The following is a 27,187-nucleotide window of genomic DNA, read 5'->3' as shown; positions in this document are numbered from 1 at the left end:
CACCCAGTGAGCCCAGAGATGGTTCGGAGAGCAGATGCCGTTTATTAGATGTTTGTATCTGTGTGGAGCTGATTCCCAGAGCTTGGATCGTGGGATGCAGCAAGACTTTGGAAACTCAGAGGAGGTTTCCCTGTGGGACACGTATTCCGTGGAGCGGCTAGTGCTATCTTGTCCCCCCGGGCTCGTCTTAACAGCCAGCGCTTTCCCAAGCCGCCCTTGGGCAGGTGGCTCCCCGGGGCAGCTGGTGAAGGGGGACGAGCCCACCCACCCGCCGGCCGGCGGGGCCCGTGTGCGTGCCGGGAGCCGCGCTCCGCCCGCCCGAGAGCCATCGACCCCGACAACGACCCTCGTCCCGCGCTGCCCCCGGGCGCCATACCCGCCGGCCGGCCGCCTTTGAAATGCAGTCCCCCGCCCCGAGCGGGGACGGGGCCGGGGCCGGGGCCGGGCCCGGCGGCCGCCGCGGGGCCGGGAGGGTCGCTGCGGGGGCAGGGCTTGCGAGGGGGGCAGCGGGGCCGGCGGGGGAGGGAGGGCGGACGGAGGCGTCGCCCGGGCCAGCCGGGAGCCGGGTCTGTCTGTTTCCCCGTAAATAAAGCGCCCGGCCGTATAAATGCCGCCGCGGCGGGGCCGGCTCGCCCTGCCCCAGGCCGGAGAGCCGTGGCGGGGGCAGGTAGAGGCGCCGGCGGCCCCGCCTGAGGCGCGGCTTCAGGACGCGGACAGCTCTGCTGAGGGGCGGCCGAGGGCGGCCAGGGGGTGGCGGCGCGGGAGCCGTGCTCTGCTCTGCGCCTCAGGCGGGGCCATGGCAGCGGCGGGCGAGCGGGCGGAGGAGCCGCTGGCGGAGCTCAGCCACTACGTGGTGGCGCGGCCCATCTACAGCGAGGCGGGCTTCCAGGAGGAGAACGAGCGGCGGCCGCCGCTGCCGCCCACGCTGCGGGAGCGGGCGCAGGCGGCCTGCAGGTGGGTGGCGGCGGGGCCCCCAGAGGCGGCGGGCCCGCGGGGGCGCGGTGAGGAGAGGCGGCGGGGGCCGGGGGACGGCGCCGGCGAACTCCGCCCGCCGAGGGATAAAGTGGCCCAAAGAGCCCCGGTCTGTCGATAAGTGGATCTCGGCTCCCCTTCGTATCGAAGCGTGTGGAGGCCGTTGCCTGTGGGGTGCTTCCTTCAGGAGACGGCGCTTTTCACACTAACGCGTGCCCCATCCCTGTGTGGAAGACATGGCCCTGCCAACCTCCGCCTCTTAGAGCGGGCATCGCCCCCGCGTTGTGTCGGCTCGGGGGCCGTTGGGGGCCCTCCAGCTGCATCCCCCCGGGGAACGCTTATCACGTGTTTTCTCGCAGGTGTTCAAGGAAAAGGGCCTTTCAGATCACCAAGTCCTTTCTGCCCATCCTGGAGTGGCTGCCCAACTACCGGGTGAAGGAGTGGCTGGTCAGCGATGTCATCTCGGGGGTCAGCACCGGCCTCGTCGCCACCTTGCAAGGTAAAGCCGGGCACGTCAGTCCCCGGTTCTCGAGGTGTCGGTAAGGCAGGAGGCTGAACAGGGGGATGTTAATGTTATGCAGATGGAATTACAAATCTGAGACTTGTTATTTAATACTAGATATTAGGTATTATTTTGCGATAAATAATTGATGGATTTAATTTATTCTTTTTTTCTCTGCTTGGCCAGAAGATTTGAATTTCCTTTGATGTGCTATCAAGATGTATTTAACTTTTTTTCCCCAAGCCTTTTACTCAAAGAGTATTCATTTTGATATTTAAAATTTTAATTGCATTGTGATAAATCAGATAGGTCACGTGGCCTTATTCCTCTTTCTTGGTTATCTGAGCCTATAGCTCTCCTGTAGCTGCCTACAAAAATCTAGTTATTGCTCCAAAATAGATATCTACTCTCCTTTAAAATTTGGTCCATGAAGTTGTTCAGGTATCTCAAGGAGGTGGTGGCATATTCACATTAAAAAAAATTATAAACTTGATGGATACTTACATGGCTTAGAATGTTAAGTTTTCCTTATTTTCTTATTCCATGTATTAGGAAAGCATTCAGTAGATGAACAAATAGAAAAGTGTTAGAAATAAGTAGAAATTAATTAAAATAAACTAGTTAAGGAAGACTTAAAGGGCAGAACCATTCTGCCTGAGGCAGCTGATAACGTCCTTTTTCACAGACAAGACTAGCTAAACCCCAACACCATCCAGTATATTCATTTCTTTCATTTCAATAGTGTCCTTACACTTTTTTCACGATTTTTCAGGACTGGGGGAGGTTAAGCTAGCTGTGTCAACCCCACATTTCCCTTCAATGGAAATTAGGTGTTTGCACAAGGGGGCAAAAATTCACACTGAGAACAGAAAGCAGTTTACACATTCCTAATTAGACACAGTATTCCCTACTGTCTGTTCCCTTGGAGCGTGCTAGGGAGGCACAGACTTGCAGAAAAAAAGCATTCACTCTTTAACAGTGTTCCCCCACTTAAACTTCACACCCGAGCCTATGTTTTGTGCTATTTACACAAATATAGGAACATCTTTCAGTACTTACTCATCCAACTACCAGGGTGGGATATACAACCATTTACAGTTGTTGATACACACGGATATGCCTGCAACTGATTTACTGACAAAACATATTCTAAATTGTATCTGAGCAAAAGGAGTAAATCTTTCTGAAAGTCCATTCTAGACAAGATTGTAGTTTGTTGAGAGATTGAAAATCTGACGTTTTGATGGCCTGTCATTTCAGGTTTGGCATATGCTTTGCTGGTTGCTGTTCCTGTTGGATATGGTCTCTATTCTGCCTTTTTTCCCATCCTGACATACTTTTTCCTGGGAACATCAAGGCACATCTCAGTTGGTAACGACACGTGTTCAAGTTACAGTGAATGATCTGTTACAAAATGTTAATCCTTACTGTAAACATTCATACAAGATAACTACTTTCTGAACCAAATTGGTTGTGCTGAATATTAATACTGGTGGGTTTGGGGGACTTTAGGTTTATTTCTTCTCTGCACAGGCTAATAGCTAATTTCAGTTGTGCCCATGCATGCTTTTTGCCTGCATTTATGCTGAAGTTTAAATCTTGCCTTTGGCCACGCTCTGTGCAAGAAATGACAAGATCAAGGCCTCAGTAGGCAGTATGAGCAGACATTTTTGTCTATCAGCTAAAGCTCAAGATGGCTAAAACAGAGCTCTTAGTCTTCTCTACAAGCCTTCCTTGCTGCATCCTTTTTTGATCACTGTGGACAATATCATCTTCTTGCCTGTCGCGGAGACCCAGAACCTGTGTGCCCACTCCAGCCTCGCTCTAGGTCCTCACATCAAGGCTATGGGTAAACCTTGTTGATTCTTTCTGAATACTTTCTTTGAAATATGGGGTTTATTTCCTGTCAGTTCTCACATTTAAAATTCATGTTACAGCTTGATCACTGAAGTTTCTTTTTCTTCATTCTAACAACATACAGTTTTTCCTTGTTCATATCTACTAAGAATAGATTGTTTTCCCCTCCCAAAGCTTCTTCATCAACTTTCTTTTCTGCTGCATCAAATACTTCTGTATGTTCTCTCCACTTTGTTAGCCTCTTGTTACCCTAGCTATGAGCTCACATTTGCTATTCAGGTCTGAGTTGTCACCTCTACTTATGTTGACATTCCTACTTTCTACGTTATCAAACACTACTTTTTATGCTTTGTCCAATACCCTTATTCGTGAAGTGTCTGCTAAGGTATCTGTAAAATTAACTTATCCTTCTTTTAGACATTTTGTGACATTTTCCTTTTCTGCATAATTTCAGTAAATAACTGCAACAAATACGATTACTTTTAGATTGTGTGTTGCTGACACAATGATCATTACTCTCTCTGTATCTTGCCCAAAGTATAGTTTCAGTCATCTTTAGCCAATGTAATACCACACTACTGCCAAAAGATGTGGTCCTACCCCTTGGTGCATGTTCCTGCCACCACCTGGTGTTGGGATTCCTGACCAGGCAGCTATGTGGCAACCTGGATCACCTGAAAACTAACTGACAAAAAAAAAAAAAATGCTGCTTTCAGCTATATCAGTGATGTGTTTCTTGTGGTTGTGGTGCTGATACAGGGAGATGCTGGAACATATTGCCCCTTTTGGCCTTGGTACAGCCCTAAATTGGCCTAAGCAAAGCATGAAACTGCACCTATATGTACAACATAAGTTATTTAAGGAAGGAATTGTATCTTTGTGTCACGTTTGCAGTGCCTGTGGCTCCTGGCCCCCTAATACTACTAATGTAGACCAGTTAAAATATTAAATGGATTTTCTGATTTAGAGTTTGCTTGTCTAGTCTGATAAATGCTTCTTTTTGATGTACGTTAAACTTTAGTATGTTCTGTTTGTCATTACAGGTCCATTCCCTGTAGTCAGTTTGATGGTGGGATCTGTTGTATTGAGCATGGCCCCTGATGATAATTTTCTCATAGATGGCAGTAATGCTACAGGGACTAATGGTACTGGGGCACTGATAGACACTGAATCCAGAGATGCACAGAGAGTGCTGATTGCTAGTACCCTCACATTTCTGGTTGGAATTTTACAGGTAAAATAGTTGGTTTGAAGGCAGAAGGTTGATATTGCTCTAATTTCAGTGGGAAATCATAGGGTATGGAAATACCTACTAGGGCAGTAAGACATTTTCCTGTAGTAAAAGATAAAAATAAAGGAAAGTAATCTAAAATTCTGAAGAGCTTTTGGGGGATTATTCTTCTTATCCTGGGCAGAGTCTGTGGCAGCATGACCGGGAATGCAGACAACAGAAGAATCACACAGCTCTGCGATTGCAGACCAAGGGACCTGCATGAAACTAAGTGCTTGTGGTGCATATCCTGGAGCACACATTTCTTCATGTCTCCTTTATTTCCTTGGATGGCATGATATTAAGTTACAGTAGGCTGCAGTGGGGGAAGATGGTCCTAAGACTCTGTATCAACAAAGAGAAAAGAACAAAGCATAAGAAATCACCAAATAAAAGTGTACCTTTTTGTTGTTTAGCAAGCTGTTAATTCTTCATGTTTTTGCCAGGTAGTATTTGGAGTCCTTCAGATTGGTTTCATTGTGAGGTACCTTGCAGATCCACTAGTTGGGGGATTCACAACTGCAGCAGCTTTTCAAGTGCTTGTGTCACAATTGAAAATAGTCCTAAATGTTTCAACTAGAAACTATAATGGTGTCCTTTCCATAATATATGTAAGTATGCTCTTCTAATCTGTTTTGGTTTTATGTTGGAATTTTTATATAATTGTTTATTTTCTGCTTCCATTTCATACGGGAATGGTTCATATATATGGTGGTAAGTATAGGGCATTCATTTAGTTCTCACTCTGAGGAAGGTCAGCAGCTGTTCATTTGTAGCTGTGGGTCTCTAATAATCTGCTTTCGGGGTTCCCCAGACAGAAAGTCTAATAGCCATCTTGAAGTCTTTTGCAGGCAGAGCAGTTTTTCATGTAAAGTTTAAATGTAATTATCCAGCGGAACAGTTCTTCTTCTCTAGGTTGTCACTTCTGGATACTACTTTCTGTCCCACCCCTTGCTTTCTGGCTTATTGTGAGGTATGTTTCATCATTTCTTAACACTGTCAGGTCATCTCCCAAAGCTGACTGGACCCAAGCCCCTTTACTCTTAAACCAGCATGTCATTCTGGTAAAGGGCATAGTTCTTCATTCCACACTGTAGCCATACTTGTGAGTACCTAAAGAAGGATGTGGATTCCCACCATGCAGCCAGGTATCTACTGGCTAGCTAAGGTGAGGCTAAATGTTGCTGTCGCAACTCTATTTGTTGATCTTAGAGGAAATGATCAAATGGAGAAATGTCTTGGCCGGATTACAAAAATACTGAATTCCTAGAAGTCTCGTATTACAGAATAGTCTCCTTCCCCAGGAAAATTATTGAGAGTTTTGTCACCGACTTCAGCATGAAACTGTTCGGTTTCACAATATTTTAAATCTTCCATAGCACTTCACATTAGAATAACAGCTTTCTAAAAGAGGCTGTTCTAGACAAAAAAAAATGTATTTACAGATTTTACATGCCAGTTCAGGCAACCAGACTAGCAAAAATACATTAGACATCTAGAATAGCAATAATAGGATGAATATAACTACAAACAGCAAGGTAAAATTTAGAAAAAAAATCTGGTGGACTATTTGAGGGGGGGAAAAACCAAAAAGTATTATGTTATGGGCCTTTTCAGAATTAATGAAAACTCTTTCCCTCAGAACGAGGAAAATCAGATGAGACAAAGTGCTATCTAATAGACCTTATAGCAGACCTGGCAGGGTGATGGACTCATTAATCCAGAAGGTTTTTCTCTCTCTATTTTTTATGTTTATTGAAGGGCGGTACATTAGTAGAAACTATTTTTGAAAAGGAATTACATGGTTCTTACAGCTCCTGCAAGGCTGAGTGGAATGCTGACTTTTTAGGTTAAAGCTCAAAGCTTCTGTGTTCTTACAGGTGAGCCAAGTCAATGTCTGTAGAGCAAAGAAATTGTGATTTCTGGTCTGCTGAACCAGTGACTTGCCTTGTCAGCTTCAGTGAGTTTTGGACTTGCTTCAGAAGTGGTGTTTAACAAACTGCAACAACAGGCACCCAACATTAGCAGAATTTGCAACCCAAAGTTAGGAAGTTGCTGTTTCCCTGGGAAGTGGGGCAGTGAGAGAGATGGTCAGTAAGAATGGGATCCATGGTAAGCAGTACAATGGGCAAAAACTGTCTTCAGTCACCTGAAGAAAGGCATCTGAGTCAGTGTTCCAGGAAGGCTTCTTCTTTAGCTTAGAAAACATAGCTGACTAAGTACTTAGACGTTTTGTTTCAAAACCAGAGTCTTTTCAGAATGGTAGCAGTGGTACTGCTGCTGCAACCCTCCCCTTGACTTTAAACTGACAGCTCTGTATTTGGGGAGCTAACCAGGATGAAAGAAGCCTGTTTCTAATGCCTTTTCTACTAGTTCATTCTGTTAAAGCTATGCATTGAATAATTACATTTACTTGGAGACAGGGGGCAAGTGAGAATTACCCTGATGCCTAGGGGGAGGACAGAGAGATGGTATTTATAGCGTTTCTGTAATCAGCCCTTTATGTTTTCTATGTGCACTTGTTTGCAATAAACAATAGGACCAAGCAAGGGCATAGCAAGGATAGAAAATGGAGCTGCCTATCGCAGCCCACTTGAGACAATCCTCCAGCCTGGGACTGAACTCTGCTGGGAGGATTAATGTACCATAAGGTGAGGTTTAGTGACTGCTTTTCTCAAGCACAGGAATCTCCGCAGCCTGGCAGGACCCACGTGTTCATACTCATTCTCTGGATGAGTCAGTACACAGTCAACAGTGTAAATAGGAAACGTAATCCACAGACCGTATGTACTGGGCATGCAGTGAACCAGAGTTTTGCCTGTGGGACTGATAGCTGTCGTTTGAATAGAAAAATTAGTATCTTCCTTGTTATTTGGACAAAGTGAAGCAGCTATAGATCTTCTCTTCCTTGCTCCAAGAACAGGTAGAGGTAAAACACAGGTAGGGGTTTAGCTCTTCTTACTTAGTATTAATTTCCTAAAAATCAGGATGTGGACAATTCTTGCAGTTATGCTTTTTCAGTTAAATTCACCATTAAATCCATTCATTAGTTCCGTAGCACCTTGACAGTACATTATCCTCGGTCTCCTCCAGGCTTGAACAAAGAAGTAATTTGGCCTCCTCCAAAACCCCAAGCATCTGGATCTTCTCATGAGTATTTTCACATCCTTCAAGTGGACATGGGCATGTTTTATGTTGTCATTTTTACTTTTCAGACTCTTATTGAAACATTTGAAAAAATTGGTACCACCAACATCGCAGATCTTATTGCTGGACTCCTCACCATTTTTGTCTGCATGGTAGTTAAAGAAATAAACGATCGGTTCAAACACAAGATACCTATACCTATACCAATAGAAGTTATTGTGGTAAGCAAAGGAGCATAACAAAAACTGATAACAGATAAAATAGATGGGGCTAGCTGCAGGGAGACAAGAACCCTTTTTAAGTATTAAAACTGTTGTTTTATTTTATTACAGACAATAGTAGCCACTGGCATTTCATACGGTGCTGACTTGGAAAAAGAATACAATGCAGGCATTGTTAAGAGCATTCCAAGAGGGTGAGTGCCTTTGTTTTCTGGGAAATAGGTATTATTTTAATTGGCTAAAAATGACAGTGGTAAGAGAAAAGACATAAAAGAGATATTGAGAGCTGTAACCTGAGTTTAGAACTCAGCGATGTAGATTTTGTCGGGTTTACTTCTGGCTCTGTCAATTATGCCACCTAAATATGTTGCCTAGCTTTCCTTTATCTGTAAAATGGGCTTAGGAATGTCTGCTTGATTCATGAAATGAATATATGACTATGGAAGATGTGAAAAAAAAAAAAAAAGGATTTTTAATAATTAAATTCTACATAGATTTAATTTCTCTCTATACCTGAGTTATCCCAGTGTGGTTCATATTCATGCCACAACTGTTACCGCAGTCAGTCTTGTCACTTCCATAGTTACAGAAGCAAGGATGTTCAGGATTACACTGGTAGAGACTTTCACTTGAAAGATTCAGAGCACTTCACAGTAGTAACCTTCACATTCCATTTGGTATTCAGAGCTTGATTAATTAAAATTTGTGGAAACACAGTGGGGGATAAAATGTTTTTGAGATTTTCTGAAGAAGTATGTTAACAATATGTTAACAGAAGTATGAAGTGTCATTAACATATTTATGTAATTCATCATACTATTCAATACATCCTTTATTCAATGCTTCAAAAAATGTACTTTTTCACTTTGCTATCATAAGACCAAATCTCAGTCATGCTGAGAACAATGGAAGCTTTGTTGCTGACTAATAGCATCAGGATTTGGGCTATGGTGAGCTAGATAAGCGTGTTCCGTATGTCAATGGGCTGTTTCCACCTTTTTATTAACTTGAAACATTACACTTCATATTATGAGCAACCTGTATGCCTCCGCCTCAAACTCCTTGACAATTCTAGTAAGAACAGAATTTAATCAAAGTTGGTAACACTAATACATTTTCTAAATGCTAGATTTTTGCCTCCTGAGCCTCCAGATGTCAGCCTGTTTTCCCAGATGATAGCAGCCTCCTTTTCCATTGCTATTGTTGCTTATGCTATTGCCGTATCTGTGGGAAAAGTATATGCAACCAAGTATGACTATGCTATTGATGGAAACCAGGTATGTATAACAAAACTAGTTTATAAACATAGTGAATTTAAGTTCTGTTTCATGTCGACTTACATAGCCAAATGAAAGAAACAGCATTCACGCACATTTTTCAGACTAAAGTTGAAATCTGACAGGAGAAATTCAACTATTGAAAAGAAATAGCTGAAATGGCCATATATTACCTGACAAATTTACCACATAGAGATGAGACAGATGTGCTCTTATCTTCAGTATGGGCTATTCATACTAATCAATTCCTTCTGTATGGCTTTAGTGACTGCAGTAGCTCTGAAAAGGTAATTAAAGATAAGTACTGTATAGGGGAATTTTCTGGTGATGAGTTGACATGGTCGGCTTTAGCAACCTGCTTTCCATTCCTACTCGTAAGGCATATTTTCAGGTTTGTTGCTGGGATTGGGGAGACAATATCAAACTAAGAAACTGCTCTGGACACCTTTATTTAGGCATAGTCTACATGAATGATTTGTATCAGTTGAACCTTTCAGTTAAGGCATGATTTTATTCTGACAGAAGAAATTATTGTACTTCTCAGCCCGACACCAGTGACATCAATATAAATATACTTGTAACTGTATAGCTAAGTAAGTCCTGCACCTTCACAAAAGTAAATGCCGACCAGCATATGAACATACTTGAATAACTGTCTGCACCAAATGGCTGATTCGTTTTAGCCATTGGTTTCTGAAGGCACATAGCTAGAACGTTACGTGAGCTATGCATTGACAAACTCTTAGAGGATTCCTGTAGTTGTTCAGTGTTTTCACCAGGGGTTTTGTGGTTTCCCCATGGGCGTGGGAGAAGAATGTCAGAAAGCTTCCTTGTCCTGCATCTACGCTAATTTTGCTACTTTTGAATTTTATCCTTTGAACATATGAGAAAATACACTTACTACAATAAAAAGATAAGCTGAATACTTTGTTTAATGAGTCCTTTATTTTAGTATTAATGGATTACATAAGTTTCATTTTGGAAACACTTTTTTGCAGTATGTAACAAAATTATGCTTCTGAATATGATGGACACTTTATAATACACAAAGTTCATATCTGGTACCACTTTGATTTAAAGTTGCCTAAATTGCATTGACTTTCAGTTAATAAATCTGAATGAATAATACATATTCCTGGAAGAGCTGTTTATGCTGTTTTTTTGTGGAATATGCTGTTCTGCCAGCACTGATGTACTTCAAAGATACTAATTAAATATTGTAGTCGTAGAATTACTGTCTATAAAAGCAAAGTGCCTTCCTTTCAATACTATACTATGAATTTTACACATAGCAAAAGTTAAATGCAGCTATGAATGAAGGGGAAATAGTTTACCTGAACTGGAAAGTTAAAATAACATCATAAAAGCAGGTAGTAAAAGAATTTTGAAGGACAGGTCAATACTGTTATCTGCCAGTGTTTATTTTGTCTTCATAGATTCATAGATTGTTAAGATCTAAGAACACTAGGAACTGTACTTCCAACATTTTCTTGCGGAGCACAGCTGTTACATGGAAATAGGCATGAATCTAAGTCTGTTCTGTTAAAGAACATGACTTCAAAATCCTGCTCTTGTAGTGGAGCTTAATGAAAAGCTTATAGGAAATTTCATTATGGAGAAAAGAAGGGAGAGAGTAAAAAATCAAACCTTGTAATATATTTTTAAAAATTTGCAGTGAGTGAAAAGCTCTTGTGACTATGTCGGCTTAGTGAAAACAATGTTTCTGTCAATTATATGGGGTTGCAGGCAGCTCCCAAACGCCTCGTTTCCCAGCAGAGGAATGGCCCAGATCCCAGGACATAAAGCTCCCAGGGTCCTTGTCACTTGAGCAGAACAACCAGCATCAGTAGGCGCCAGCATCTGTGACCCTGGGGCAAATCTATGAGAACGCTGCCTGGGACTCAGCGTGAGTTCATTGGGATGTTCAGAGTGAAAAACTTCTGGCTCAACAAGCTAGAAGTTTTCAGTGAAACTGTGTTTTATTGCAAAGTTCCTGATTAGTTCTACTAAAAATACAACGCTTTGCATTAATTAAAGGCTTGTCTAAACTCAGAGTGTTGTGCTGATTAAAATTATTTGTTTAGCTGATGATACTTGGGAGTTAAATTTATACTAAAACCATTTGTTGATGCAGTTATACCAGTGTAATTGTTAGAAATGTTAGGTTTGATACCACTGATGGAAATAAGCTTTAAAAGTCTTTATACTAAGACGAGTATGTCCATGTTAGGGAGAAATAACAACTTCATTGTATTGATTTCCAAACACAAGGAGTTATGCTAGCATAAGAGGAATTTGTGTAAACATTTAACAACTATTACTAATCCATACTCTTCTCAATATTATTGTGCTACCTACTTTATAAACTACTGTTGAAGCTGTTGTCATTCTCCATTGCAAAATTGTCGTCAGGTATCTCTATTTACAGCATCATCCAATTATCTTTCAGGAGTTTATTGCCTTCGGGTTCAGCAACATTTTTTCAGGTGCCTTTTCTTGTTTTGTTGCAACTACTGCTCTTTCACGGACTGCAGTCCAAGAAAGTACTGGTGGAAAGACTCAGGTAATGACCTATTGTTACTAGTACTGTGCACAAGCAAATTTAATCTTATATAGGGCACAGCTTTCACAATGGGATGAAAATAGTCCTAGTGTTGCTGGCACATGGAAAGCCACAGGTAGCTAGCTTGTGCTCTGGTAGTGAATCGTTTTTGTAGCTCTGCCAGAAGAGGGCAATCAAGTTTTACATAGCATGAGTTAGATTAGGGGTCAGAAATCCTTCAAGCCTAATTCCCCAGAATTTCATTCACAATTAAAGGACTGGCTTTGTCACAGTAGGAACTCAGGATGGGGGCAAAAATCCTCTCGCAGCTGCCTAGGAGATATTTAAGTTCCCAAGTGCTGGCCTGAGCAGCCCTGCCATTTGCCATTCATCATCTGCCCATGTGCCATCTTTCTCATGTTGAGTAAGCTACTCTCTTTTACAGTATTACAGCTTTGCCTTTTTTAACAGTGGAGAACTACAGGTTATCCAGCAGCCCCTTTTCCAGCTGACACACAGACTCTGCTTCTTTCATCTTTCTATGCAACATAACCCCTCCAAGAGCTACTACCTTGCGTGCAGTTGTTTACACTACCTGCTTAATTGAATTCCCTCTGTGTTAGCTGAAGTGTATAATGATTGTCCACGTACACCTAAACACAATGGCATTTTGGCAGGTCTCCTTGTTCCTAAAGAAATGTAATGTGCAACTACTTGTACATTTTTCTTTGTAATGCTAGAAACATAAGATAGAGTCTTAATAAGTTCATTTCCTATAAACACTCTGTTCTTCACAGGTTGCTGGTATAATCTCTGCTGGGATTGTTTTGATTTCCATTGTTGCCCTGGGGAAGTTGCTAGAGCCCTTACAAAAGGTACCGTACTTGCCCTCTGCAGCACAGCCACCAGCACCAATCAGATCCAAATGCTCACCTTTGATGGGCAGGATTAATAGCCCTGTTTAAACTATGGTGGCTGATACCAGACGAGGCTCTCATTTATAGTGTATAATGCTGAACGCTATCTTAATATGCATCTTTGCTTCTGAATAGCACTTCTTCATAATTTTTCTCACAGTCTGTGTTGGCAGCTGTAGTCATAGCTAACTTGAAAGGCATGTTCATGCAAGTGTTTGATGTTCCCCGTCTGTGGAGACAGAATAAAGTGGATGCTGTAAGTAACCTGTCTTTTTCTTTTCTCCTGAATGTTTTTGCCTGGTTTTCTTTTTGCCTTTTAATGCCATCCAAGTTTCTCTTAACTACCACATAAACAGAATTTTGTAGAGTTAACATCAGAAAACTTTTATGTGTGTCCTCAAAATGCAAATGCCATGAGGCCAGTTTAAAATTCCCTGTTTTAGAGTTTTACATAGTATTCTGCTTATCTTCTTTATTCCCTATACCCCACAGTAAGGGTGCCTGTCAGGGTATTCCTGTGAAGTGATGACTCCTTCATAGCAATTATCATAGTCTACAGCAATCTTGTGTTGAGATAGCTTGAAAATCAGGATAAAGATGGCCCGTTGCCACCTTTACCATCCTGCTTTTATCTTTTGCATAGTTTAAATGGGTCAGAAAAGCTGACCTTTTCTTAATTCATGTACATATATTTATGTTGTTACCACATTAGCATCCCATTTGCCTGGATAATCTCAGGTAGTCCTCAGAAAATATGTTTTCTTGTTGTGGCAAGACTAATGTAAACTAGAATGTGGATACATTTGGCATGCTAAGTGATAGCTGAACAGGCCTTTCTTACGAACCACTATAACCATATCTCAGGGTACTTGCTTACATCTCCCACTCTGTTTTCTGTGGAAGAGGGTAGGAAAAGATTGCATGGAAGGTATTTTCTCCATGCAGTCCTAACTATGCATAGATTTTACAGCGTGTGCCATTGCACAGTACCTGCCTCAGGTAGATCTGAAATTTTTTAGTCAATCATTTACTAGTCCTCTTTATAGGTAAAAGATCCCACTGACTTCAGTAAGAAGTGCGGGCACTCAGCTTTTTGTATGATTGGATCCACGGGGTGTTCTGCCTGGGCAGTGACGTAGAGAGGAACCGAGGAGCCCACTTCAACTGTTCTGCCTGAATATTCAGTGGAGACTTTAGAGAGTGCCACTGATCTGTTAATATGAAATACCTCTCCTTGGAACAGTTCTGATTCTTAGATATGACTGAGGAGCCCCCTTCCCTCTCTATATGTCTGCAGGTGGGGCATCTTACAGTATTTTACATCTTGGGAAAATAAATTCTTTCCAATTTCTACAGAAACATTAACAAAGACTGCCACCATCATAAAGAAGAAAATGCAATGGTTAACTGCATCCCCTTTAATTTCACCAAAGTAACTGGATCCTTGATAGATATTGTTACTTTAAAAAATCTTATTTCCTAAAAACCTAACTATGCCTAATAAGATAGTGTTGTATAGAAACATCTTGGAGGAAGAGGAAGACTTCTGTATGAAAGTCATCTAATTGCCAGTGTGCTATGATCATCTCCAAAGTTAAATTCTTCTGCTACTCATGTTGTCTGGTCTACTAATTCTTTAGCGTGACCAGGAGTTATGTTATAATTAAGAGACTTGACATTTGTTATTTCCTCTCCAGATGATCTGGGTTTTTACATGTGTAGCATCCATCATTCTGGGACTTGATTTGGGATTACTTGCTGGTCTTTTGTTTGGATTGCTGACAGTTGTGCTGAGAGTTCAATTGTAAGTAACACAGGATCAGAAAGAATTGTTAGTGCTATACCATGAAAAAGGAAGACAATATGCTGAAAAGCAAAATGATTTGTGTCCGAAAATCTGCCTGGGTTTACAAAAATTTTGAGATGGAAAAAATCTATTCTTTAGAACAAAACACTGTTTGTGTGCTATCATTTAATTATACTGATAAGAGAAGATGCGTTATTTTATCAGTATTTGTTCTATATCATGTGGTGTATTCTGGTGGTACTTAGCCCTGTGTTATTTGTGCACCCACGTAGCTGAGTTCTAGAAAGGGACAGGAGCATTCCCGATCAAATATAAACAGATGTATGAATGGCTTCTGTAATTAATTGATCATTATAGTAACTCTTAGCATGTAATACTACTACAGTATGTTGCACATGCCAATAACCTTTTCATTTACTGCTTATACAAGACTGAGTGTATGCCTGTAAAAGAGGAGGAAGAGAAAACATGAGAATAAGACAAAATGTTCTGCTTGTGGCTCATTTGTTGCTGCTCAAAGAACATATCCTAGTGGAATGGTGAGAAAAGGTGGCTTTGCAGAACCTTCTTTGGGCATCTTGTTATTTTTCATTGATCTTTTCTCTGAAAATACAACATAACCCCATTCCTTCAGCCTGGAGTCCAGAGAGTATGGTTACTAGTCATACTAAAGGATAGTTGCACTGTCAACAAATGCAAACAAATGAAGTCTTGCAAAAGTTGTTACAGAATAGTAGACTATAAAAACCGAAATGTGAAGATCCTCAAAAAACATTCCCAAATTCAACTCAGATTTGTGAAATCAAAATATAAAAGACAGATGAAGCTTTATAAACTTCAAAAGAATTTGCTTCAACTGTTAAAAATATATCTGGAGACTGAAAAATATTTTGGCTTTGTTATTGACTGAAAGAAAAATTAAAAGGGTTGGACAAAAAGTTTTAAATAATCTGAAAAATATAAATGTATTGTTTCAGTTGATTTGAAAGAAGTGATCAGTTTTTTTCAGAGTCAAAAAATTGTTTTTTCATTCAAACAAAACTAATCTACTTTTAAAACATTTTTTCTGGTTTGGGAAACAAATGGAACAATTTTTTCATGCAACTTTACATAGAAATGGTGCAGCAAGTAGGCTGAGACCAAAGTAACTTGTCTTTAAAATGGACCATTCACTACAATTCAGAAAAAGACACACAACACAAAAGATACAACACTTTTCCAATGTTATTGGAAGTTAATTTGGCAGAAAAGAGCAGACTACAAGTGTCTATGACAGTTTGTATGCAGCAATCCCTTCAATTCTGTCAATGCCTAAGTATGATGTTTACCTTCACTGTCTTTTTGTTTCTGTTAGTCCTTCATGGGGTGGCTTTGGAAACATTCCTGGTACAGACATCTACAAGAAGGTCAAGGACTACAAAAATGTAAGTCATTGCTAAGTTGTTCCCCTTCAGTCTACAAGCCAGTGTAAGACAAGGCTGTGCTTTGCACATCGTGGACAACTTGAATTTGGAAGATAACTTGTATCTCAAAGATAACAGGTTTCAGCATTAAATTCTTCATCTTGATCCAGATGGTCGGTCCATATTGCATGCTGGGGCTGTAAGCTTCAAAAAACTGAATCACCTCAGTTATCAGCAAAGATACGCCATTTTTTGTGAATTAGATACATAGTTAGCTGCTGAAATGGTTAAACTGCTTCTTATTAGCCAAAATATGGTTGTTGCTGTTTAACCTTATATTCTTTGGCAATAGGTTATAGAACCAGAAGGTGTGAAGATTCTCAAGTTTTCAAGTCCAATTTTTTATGCTAACATTGATGGACTGAAAAGCAGCCTCAAATCCACAGTGAGTGATATGTGATGGTTTTGGATGCTTCTTAACTATCTTTGTGATTTCATCAGAATTGTATTTAGGTAAAATTAAATAATTTTGATCCTTTTTCTTTAGGTGGGATTTGATGCAGTCAAGGTATATAATAAGAGACTCAAAGCACTGAGGAAGATACAAAAGCTAATCAAGAAGGGGAAATTAAAAGCTACTAAGGTAAACCTATTTTTTTCTTTCTACTCTTTCTCAAAGGATTACTGTTACAGCTTATTACTTTAGCCTTAATTATGAGTTCCTCTGTACTCATCTTTAAAATAAAGATGGAAAAGTGTGACTTATTACTGTGGTAGGAAGTCTGGGACCTGCCAGAGACTTAGCAGAGCAGTACACCTATTGCCAAAGACCCCACAGATTCAGGCAGCTGTGACAGTCATAGTGTTAACAGGAGTGGAAGCAAGGGATTCCCTGAACTTACCTCTACCTCTCAGCACCTCAGATTATCTCTGTGCAGTAAAAGTGCTGGCTCTTTCATGTGTACATACTCCTGTTACACAGCTTGCTATGCACAGGTGAGCTGTATCACTTGGCCTTCCACATCCTCTTTAAAGAAAGCAGCGTATGTTCCTCTAAGTGTGGAACATACATTTCAATAATTAAATGCTTACAGGGGTGGACAGGTACAGGCAAGCTATTCAGTCTCCAGAGCTGGAAGTTAGACATGGGTTTTCTATTGTCATGGCTCTCAGTGCAGGATGTACTGTTTCCCGTATATATTACAATTTATGATGCAGTTAAATGCATATTTATGTGACATTCCAGCTTTTGACCATTTTACCATGGTATCATATATAGTAAATCTAATTCAAATATGAAAACGCTGGTCTCAAATATCTCCTAGAAATTAAGCTAATGAGGGAAGGAGTAGCTCTGAGGTATTTATTTTTCTGGATAGTGGCCTTTTTGCAGGAAGATGCTCTTTTAACAAAGAAAAAATGAGGAAAGGAAATACACTGCACAGAGGAGGAGGTAATGTGCTCTATCTTGTTTTTCTTTAAATTCTTGGATGCAGTATTGCCACCCAAGACTAAGGGGACAGACAGGTTCTTTTAGGGATCCTTGGCAGAATGACGATGGCACTAAATTCTAGTTACAATTAAAGCTTTATTTTCCTTAACAGGATTTTATGGTTAGTATATCACAGAATTTATTACTAGAATGGCACAGGATTTCTACAAACAGAATCAATGTAGTACAATTTATAAGTAGTTTAATACAGAATTTATAATACAGCCTAACTTACAGTTTCTAATCACGTAGACCTTAACTTATGGTTTCTAATCACCTGGACCCTCTGCAGATTGGGTCAGATCTTAATACGTGGTTTGATATGTCAGTATAACAATCATAATCTAGACTCAAAAATCATATAAAAGAAGACAAGTCACTCACCCAGTCCTCACAGGAAGCAGATGATGATGCAGGTGTCCCTGGCCACGAGGATCATGGGTCTCACTGTCCAGCAGCAGTTCCAGTCCAATTCCCCACTTAGGACTTGTAACTGCTTGATTTTATGGACAGTGCTCTGTGCGCTATTACACTTACCTGTTCTGTGACAGGGTCATCAACAACACCTGGTTGGCCGGGTGCCTGGGACTTTCAAGGCTGGCAAGGAAGGGAGTAATCGGCCTGGTGCCCAGGAATCTTAAGGCTGGTAGGGAGGGAAAGAAGAAATCTGTTTGTCTGCTTGGTTCACAGGACCTTTAAGGCCTGAGAATGAAGGGAAAGGGAATGAATACGTGACCTGGTTGGTCACAGAGAATGGCTGCTTGACTTATAAAATGGCATTAGTTATACTAACCACATTTCCAGGGGCTGGGAGCAGGGGGTACTGGTCACAAGTCTCCGTCTTGTTCATTCCTGAAACAAAAGGTATCGCAGGGAAGTGTTTCCTGTAACCCCAAAACTTTCTCCGTGATTAAATGATATATTCCATATATTATCTGCACATTTAGAATGGCATCATCAGTGAGCCTGGTATTAATAATGAAGCTTTTGAGCCTGATGAGGAACCTGAAGACAATGAAGATCTTCAAGTTCCCACCAAAGAAGTAGAGATCCAGGTGGACTGGAATTCAGAACTCCCAGTCAAAGTAAACATCCCCAAGGTGCCCATCCACAGTCTCATTCTTGATTTTGGAGCAGTAACATTCTTGGATATTGTAGCTGTGAAATCAATAAAAACGGTAAGTGCATTTTTTTCTGGTGTTCCATGAAAATGAATCTAGTCAGTAGTATGTAAATCAAGAGCTGTTAGCTGAATTTTTAGCTGAGTTTTTAGAAGTCTGATGTTGAAAAATACCTTCAAAACTTACACAGCAAGAGGTAGAATATTGGTGTATGCATATTTTAGGTGGAAAAAAATTTAAAAAATGCACTAAAAGAACGATATGAAGGTCGCATAGTCAAGTACTCTAAAATGAGAACTGCAAAATATGGTCCCTTTGTATGCATGTTATGAAGTATTTTAGTTGTATATTTTCTTTCCACATGCCTCCTGCTTTAATCTGGGCACAGGATGATGCTCACTCAACACAGAGGTAGTAAAAATTTCATTTTACCATCACTTTTCAGTCTTTAGCCACATGATTTATTTATTCATTCCATATTATTTAAATTATGAAGGAAGGAAGAATGATTCATTTCTTTATAGGGTTTTCTGTGGCTAATATCAGAGCACTTCATCAACATTCATTAATTCATCTTCAAACACCACACTATGTAATAAGGAGATAATATTGCAAAATTAGGGAAAGGGAAATTAGGTGAAAAGATTAAGGCCAAGTATTTCCATTATTTTTTGTTGCCCAGTTACAAGTGTGTAGGACCAGATTGTTCAATCTTCAATCTTTTATGATACTTTGTATGTTCAGATTGCTGCTTTCACTAACTTCATTTTGCAGTTGGGACTGCTTAGCTTGTCTATAAACCACATCTTAGATTACTCTAGTTTATCAATGAACAGAAGGGGATGGAATTAGCAATCACCTCTGAAAATACCCTTCTAAGAGACTTGCCTGCCACCAGGGAGCCGGGGTGGAATCCAGTCTCCCACCTTTTATCTAACTGAAGTACAAGAATGCTGTGCCTTGCTTCAGCCTTCTGCCTAGTTTTGATTCAGTTCCGGCTTCTGGCACGAAAGAGATATGGGGTCCACAGACATGATTTTTTCCATATGCAGCTTTTTCATCCAAGAACAGGTCCATGTGGTGCACTGCAAGAGGGAAAAATCTGAGTAAAACAATTTGCATATGCCAATGAAAGATTGTATCATATCACACATATTTTGGGGGGAAATAAAGCTTGCTCAGGCCCACGTAGTTCTCACTTGAAGAGACATGATAATTCATATTATGAGAACAGAATGAGAACCTCAATAGGCGGCAATGTATGTATGTGTAAAATTGATAGTTCCGCTTACATAGTTGAAGACAAACCACTTCAGAAACCAGGTACTTAACTACTGGATCTTTAAGTATAGCTAAGTGTAGCAGTTCCTTATTTATGATGAATAAACAGAACATACAATTTGGAATTAAGACACTCTGAAAAAAATGACGTGTTTGTGTGCGCCTATACATTACATATATAGACATATATGTATTTTCTCCTTACAGACTTTATTTATTTATGTTCTTGTTGCAAACTTTTATTTTTTTAGATAATTAGAGAGTTTGAGAGAATTGATGTGAGAGTATACTTTGCTTCATATCAAGGTAAACATCCAAATGTTTCTACTACCACTCATGCAAAGAATAAAATGAAGATGAGGAGGGATGAGAAGGGATCTCTAGATGTGTCTGTGGGAGCATTTGTTCTAATAAAAACTGGAGTTATCACACTGATAAGCCTAGTGGGCTGCAGTGGGACACAAAGAATGCTGGGATTTAAAGGAAATATGGAAAGTAAAGACAAAGCTATGACTGATTGATTGATTGATTTGATTTGATTCAGACAACCTTATATCTCAACTGGAACGGAGTGCCTTCTTTGATGATATGGTCAGAAAAGACATATTCTTCTTGACTGTCCATGATGCTGTTCTCTACATAAGAAATCAAATGACATACAGTGACAACCAGGATCCTGTCTTTGAGAAGGTAAGAACATCCAGTAGTATGTTTCCCATCCTTCTATCATCTCATATTCATTCTTGCAATTTCCATTACAGCATGGCACATTTGAAAACTAGACATACAGCTGTAGTATGGATAAAGTGAGAGTCTAGTAAACTGGTCAGCTTCTGTAATACATGAATATTTTGCTAGATCAAAAGAAGGGTTTGTCAACCCCAGGATCTTGTTAGTGAAAAGAACTGGAGAAACAGGACATATGAAGAACACTTCATCCTAATACACATTTTCTAGTTTCTGACAACTGGCAGCTTAAGAACTTCCTCAGCTGGAGGTTGCATTTGAACCAATATATTAATTGTTGCAGATGGAGTTTTCTTCGATGCGTGTGTCATACTCCTTTTGGAACACCTTTACATGTTTTAGCTTGACACTATCCTGTGGTGATGGGTTCTGTAATTTGAAATGTGTTACATGACAAATATTCCCCATTTGTTTTAATCCTGTGTGATTTCTGGATTGTTAGCTGCAATGAGTAATCATTCCCTGCTCCCTTTCCCAACGCTATTAATAATTTCATATACCTCTGATCAAAGCTGAAGAGTCCTGTTCTACTTGGTGTGAGTGCACGGAAGCTGTTCCGCACTAGTGTTCATTCCTGCTGCCCTTCTCTGTGCATTTCCTAGTTGTATTCTGCAGTTTTTAAGATAAGAACACTCTGTAGTGTTTAAAGATGTGGGGCCACATTAGAAAAATGGCCTTATAATGATATCCTGTCTTTTCACTACAATTCCTTCCCTAGCAATCGCTATTATAGTATTATGAATAAATAGTAATTAAAATTAATATTACTGTTAAATAACCAGGATGGAGCCCTTATTTTTTTGATAATTTTTGCTTACTACCCAGGATCTAAAGTTTGGTCCTGTCTTATAATCAAGATTAACATTTTGGCAGAGCCATACAGCATCTTAGAAATCGACTCTGCTTTTATTATTTTTATACAGCCATAACTAGTCATATCAGCAGAGGCAGAACCAAAAGCTTTCCAACATTTAAGTTCCTCTCAGCTCAACTAAAGCAACAGTTTTGTCAAGGAACAGTAAACAACAGACTCTTGTGAGTTGGGGAAGCTATATTAAGGTACTTCAGAGTAATAATCAGCTTAAATGATAAGGACAATGTGTAACTCATCATGTTTCTTCATTTCTTTCTACCAAGATTTCACTCATGCAGGAGTCTAAAGAACCCATAGAATTCACAGAAACAAGCTGTCCTGATGATGAACTTGATGTTCAGGAAGAGGTACGCACCTTGAAACTGAATGTGTCTAGTACTTACAGAATACTGCTGGCTTTATTCCTTTGCATTGAGTCGTGCTGTGAGAGGATGGTGGATGAACTGAGCCCTCAACAGTTTCCCTCTCCATAAATAAATACCTTCCTTGGGCACCTGGCTGTCAGTGCTTGGTGGAGAAAGTCGAGGTCATTCTGAGATGTAGTAGATTGTATGTGCACAAGCACCTCTTTAGCCTTACACAGGCATGAGTTAGGTGCCTAAGAGAAGACTTGGTAAGGCTTGAGGCACCCAAGTCCAAAAATTATGGCCAACTTCCACCTTCATTCCTCTGTTTAACACAGCAGGCATCTTTTTGCACAATCTAAACATTTTACAGGCAGCTGCAGCAAAGCAGTGTACTGCACATAACTAACATGCAACAACACAAGTCCATTAAAGCGATACCATGGTATTTTGTATTTACAGAATACTGCCAGAAAAGAAAGTAGCACTTACTGGTAAAATAACAGTGCAGCACACAGGCCACTTATTCAGAAAATAGGAGATGGGGCTAAATGCCCTTTTATAGCCTGGGATGGATTAAACTAATGATGTATCAATACCTTGGAAGCATTACAACACTCCGTGTAGGTAAAGGCATGATTATTATGTGTCCCTCCTATTATGCTACTGTGGTACTAGTCAGAACTCCATTCTTAATTCCCTGCCTAAAATGGGGTAGTGCCCTGTGCTTGGCCTCTCTGCTCCAGCAGCAGGAATGGAAAGGGGCTGGAGGCATGCTGTGACCCTTCCTCTGTCATGCTCTAGCAAAATGCGGCAGCAAGGTTCCTGTGCATGTGGGATGTAGAGGACCCTGGAGACAAGCAGGCAGGACAAGGTTGTGGCTGGGTAGAGGTTCTCAGCATTACCCTGCATTGTAGTTTCCACCATAGCATGAAGTTCTGTAGGAAAAGGTAGGGTCAGCTTGGAAGGCAGATGGGTGAGAGGAGAAGCCAAGACCCTAAACAAAAGCCTCTCAAACTTCATTGGGGCTTGGTGAGTAGATCGTGATACTTGGTACTCCTGATTGACCCCCTCCTTTTTTCATTGGTATGAATATTGCAAGAGACCCAAATATTACTCTTTATCAGTAACATGGGGAGAAGCACTTTCCACTATTCTCTAAGTCACTGTGCAGAAAGGAATGAAGGATTAAAAAAGCTAGAAAGACACCATGATTCTGTAACAGAAGCATTTGGGAATGGCAGGCTCAAAAGACATGAATTCTGATTGTTATTCACAGGATTGGTTAGATATTTACATTATTAAATAAGAAAAGAAGCCAGACACAAAACTAACAATCCAAGGTCAAAGAGTGTTCTGAGAGGTTTCTGTCCTGCACCTTTATAGCCACATTTTGAAGGTGAGAGCTAGTAACCTTCAGACCCGCAGCTTCCTGACTGAATTGTCCAATGCGGACACAAGCCAAAGGGACGCTGCCTCAGAACAGTTACTTTCTCTGTACTTCCATTAAGGCCAGGTTGAACTTGGTAGTTTTTAGTTAACACATGCACAAACATTTTATTTTTCCAAGCGGTGTGTACTCAGAACTAACCATGGCCCGTTTCTCTCCACCTTTTGCAAACCATTTCACTAGGCTATGCGCAGGCTTGCTTCATGAGGACGGACTGCTGGTACTGTCTTACCTGTGAGCTCACAGCAATATTTATGCACCGGTACTATATAAGCATTTTCTGCGATGAAACCAATCTTTGCACTTGAAGAAAACCCTGATTGTTTGTCTGAATGATATAGATCTCTAGAAATCTCCAATTTTTAGTTAACGTTATCCTGGAAATATTCTGGACCTTGATTCAGCAAGCACTTTCCAATATGATATAGTGATAAAAAAGAATCAGAAGACTGTTACAAAAGATGTACTCAGTTTTGGGACTAGTGAGGCAGAGGTGCATTACACTGTTTTATCAGTGTGTAGAGGATGAAACTCTGCTTTGCGGTCTGACCAGGAGAGCTGAAGAGACCAAAATCTTTGGATGCAAGCCTTTTGTTCTGTATTTGTACAATGACTAGCAAGGGGGCAGGGGTTCAAGCTGGCCAAGGCTTTGCAATTCTAGAACAATAGTGTGAGCGTACATGTGGTGACAAGTCTTGAAAACTGTATCATGATCATTTTTTCCAAGCAATTCCTTAAATTGCTGCAGGTTGTTTGAAACAGGTGATAGGTGAAACAGTCACATGAACATAAAATGGCACTGAACTACTATAAAACTTTAAATAGCATAAGCTTCAATAGAAAAGACCCTTGGATATGGGTTCATTAGTTCTGTATTAATCCCATGGTAGTAAATCATGCACTACTATTAATGATTGTCCCTAAAACTAAGTATACACAGAAGATTATTTTGGCTAGGTTACATATCTTTCATCCAGAGGCAGATTATGACATAAATTAGATTAAGGAAAAGCTTAGTCCCCAAGTACTTAATGGAGTCTGTAGAACTGGCTGCTACTGAGTGCAAGTAAGAAAGTCAGAATGTGACCTAGTATACAGGTTTGTGGGTTTTTAAAAATGGAATATAGGAGTTTATTTAGTTTTATGAATAGTTATATTTTTATATAGCATATTTTGTCTTTTAATATTTTACATCAAACCACTGCTGTTAAGTTTGACAGTCCAAAATGCACAAGTGCAATAATTTACAAAAGTTAAAGGATTTGACCTGCAAAACTCTAATCCTTACTTTAGGACTATATAAAATAGATAGACAGGAAATCAATGTTCTTACTTTTCATGAAGAAGAAATGTGTTTTGATGGAAAACAGACTGCTACCTTAAATTTTTTAGCACTGCATTAATTTTTTTAATCAAAAAAAACCCTGCATGGTGAGGGAACAGATAATAATAAAAGTGTAAGAAATGTCCAGGTATAAGTTTCACAATGTGGGCTAATTACCTTCAGTATGTTCACATATTTAAGTCTCCTTGTTTGATTATGCCAGAGAAATTTTCCTATATCACACTGCACAAAGAAGATTTTTGCTGCAAGTAATGTTAGTGAAAAATCTCAGGTTAAAAGCTAAGCACTACATAAATTATTCTGTCCTAAGGACCTGAGTGAACTCCATCAAAATCCGTGAAAAAAATCCTGTAACCTTCAGTCAGTTGGACAGTATCTTGCATAGTAAGTAACAGCATCAGACTGACATCTTTATTCTCTAATTAAGGCAAAAACTTCAGTCCTCATGACAGTCAGTGAATTTTCTCATTTCAAATGCAATACAGGCATCAGCCTAGGTGATACTGGTGTTCCAGTCCACCCAGCAAAAATGCAGGTTTGTCTTTACAAATAGACGTACGCCATCTGTACGTCAGATTGGCATCTCCACAAAGTGAGAACGAGGCGTGTGTTTAAGCGGCAAATCAGACTGATCCGCGCCTCCTCAGATGGGAGCATTATTTTCTATTTACACTAATGCTTAGGCTCAGGCTGGGATTTGGCAATTCACGCTTTTAGCGCTACCTGTCCTCGTTCTCTCCCCTTCCATTCGCCAGCCGAACGCGGGAGGTTGCCGCTTCTGCCCACGTTACTGACAAAGCTTTCCTATCGGGCCGTGGCCCCAGCTTACATTAACCTGAATGTAGGCCACTGTTGCCAGTACACGCAGCACAGGGCGATGAAGGACAAGGCAGAAGCTGCATTGCTTTTCTAAAGTGGATGTACATTTTACGTAAAAAGTAAAATATCCTACCGGGGACTGATAAGTGAGCTTTCAGCTGATTTTTATGCAGAACAAATACTATGGAAAAGATGGTATAAAAAATGATAGCAGTGGAATTTTTTTTTTTCCTCAAGAGGACATCTGCACTGTGAAGTTTGAGTATAGATTCTTACTTGACAGAAATGCGGGCTTTGGTTATTTTTTGAACCTTCTCCAGTTCTTGTCCATACAGGTATTTAGAAAAAGCAATTAAGTATTCAACAGTCTTCCAGTTTGCTTTCCAGATGACATTTTGTCTGGAATTAATTGTGATAAATTATGATGCAATGCACTTATTCTTAGCCTGCACATTTCTTCAAGGCATGGTTGTATTTTTTCTTAATTTAACTGGCACAAAACATTCAACTTTTCCTGAAAAATAGCATTGCACACAAAGCCTATAGTTACACAGAATGGTAAGAGGTAACATGCAGAAGGCATTCAAATACCTTTCTCAGTGGGTCAGGGGGTATGTGCTTCTTAATTTTCCATCTATGTATCCATCAAAATGAAGGATACCCGAATAATGGATTTTGCAATGAAGCTAAAATTCTGTACAATTTTGTACTAATTCAAACATCCATAAGCAATGCAACTAGCCGTGCTTCTTTTTCGAGTAGAATGAAGAAGTGATATTTTTGTACGCATTTTGAGTATTACCACTCCGTCTTTGCATGTCAGGTGTTAAATTTGTTTTTTATCCTTTTAAAAAGCTGTATTTTAAAAGTAATTGTATCCATTAACTAGAAAATAAAGTTGTCCACATTGAAAACAGGCTCTGTGCACCTGTGCATTTGGGTTTTTTTTAAAAACTCTTTATGAATTCTAATTGTGGGAAAATAAAAGTATTTTATGGAGGGATGAGCGTCATGCTTCCCCTTGGGTCTGCCTTTTGAGGACAAAGACAAACGGGAAAACCTGTTCTCTCTGCCTTGTGGGGATAAGAAAAGAAACATTAGGCTTAAACGGCAGCTTTTTTATGTTAAGGCTATAAAGATGATGGGAGACGTTGTCTGCGGGGACAAGAGCACACTGTCTGTAGGGACAAGAGATCCCAATCCTGGAGACTCAGTGAGGGTGCTGGAGTAGAGCCGCTGCTACCTTCGGATTGTGGAAGGACTGCTTGAGGCCACTTCCTATACCACATCTATAACCTATGGTTTAATTGTATTTATATTCCTTTCCTTTCTCCAGTGCTACAGAAGCACTCTATAATGGCAGTATCCCACCGAATTACACAGGATTTACAAAATGCGAAGTTTGTGGAAATTACACACAGTAGTTTCTCGAGGCAGTGAGCTCTAATGCTGTGAAGCCTTAGGGTGCACTGGAGGTCCCCTGTCCCATCCAGTCACTGGCACTTCTACGGCCCCGACTGACAGGAATCCGACTTTTCCATGGTAAAAACGCAGCCTAACCGCGAGCAGCCGAGAGCGCCCAGCGTGGGGTAAGACTCGCCCAGTTCCTCAGAAGCCCGCACCACACAAGCCGCCCGCGGGGGGGGCTGCGGCGGCGCCTCAGCAGAAAGACCCCTCTCTCTTTTAATGTCACCCTTCTCCAAGGGGCCGCGGGGTCGGTCACGCCTCCTTTTTCCAACCGCTCTCCCCCGCTGCGGCCTGTGGGTTGCGCCCGGAGCGGCTGGAAGCGGCTGTCGGCG

At 40.5% G+C, this 27,187-nt stretch overlaps 1 protein-coding gene across 2 annotated transcripts; it reads left to right on the top strand.

The window, feature by feature from the left end:
* The first annotated feature begins 546 nt into the window (after nucleotides 1-546).
* SLC26A4 (solute carrier family 26 member 4) lies at nucleotides 547-26,305 on the top strand. Of its 2 annotated transcripts, XM_063323416.1 has the most exons (20): nucleotides 548-954; nucleotides 1,332-1,471; nucleotides 2,735-2,845; nucleotides 4,375-4,565; nucleotides 5,048-5,212; nucleotides 7,817-7,969; nucleotides 8,081-8,163; nucleotides 9,099-9,246; nucleotides 11,696-11,809; nucleotides 12,586-12,663; nucleotides 12,866-12,961; nucleotides 14,403-14,509; nucleotides 15,867-15,936; nucleotides 16,268-16,360; nucleotides 16,463-16,558; nucleotides 18,355-18,585; nucleotides 20,061-20,115; nucleotides 20,354-20,499; nucleotides 21,694-21,777; nucleotides 23,408-26,305. In XM_063323416.1, exons 1-20 carry the CDS (start codon nucleotides 608-610, stop codon nucleotides 23,429-23,431), a joined length of 2,532 nt encoding a protein of 843 aa, XP_063179486.1. In that variant the 5' UTR covers nucleotides 548-607; the 3' UTR covers nucleotides 23,432-26,305. The 2 variants fall into 2 exon arrangements, 1 of the variants encoding a protein (XP_063179486.1); XR_010069553.1 differs by lacking the exons at nucleotides 21,694-21,777; nucleotides 23,408-26,305 and adding an exon at nucleotides 18,917-18,939 and having other exon boundaries at nucleotides 547-954; nucleotides 20,354-20,432.
* The last annotated feature ends 882 nt before the right edge of the window (nucleotides 26,306-27,187 follow it).

This window comes from Chroicocephalus ridibundus, chromosome 1, assembly GCF_963924245.1.
Source record: "Chroicocephalus ridibundus chromosome 1, bChrRid1.1, whole genome shotgun sequence".
In the NCBI taxonomy this organism is placed as follows: domain Eukaryota; kingdom Metazoa; phylum Chordata; class Aves; order Charadriiformes; family Laridae; genus Chroicocephalus; species Chroicocephalus ridibundus.
The sequence above is the reverse complement of the archived record's forward strand: the minus strand, read 5'-3'. Positions and strand labels throughout refer to the sequence as shown.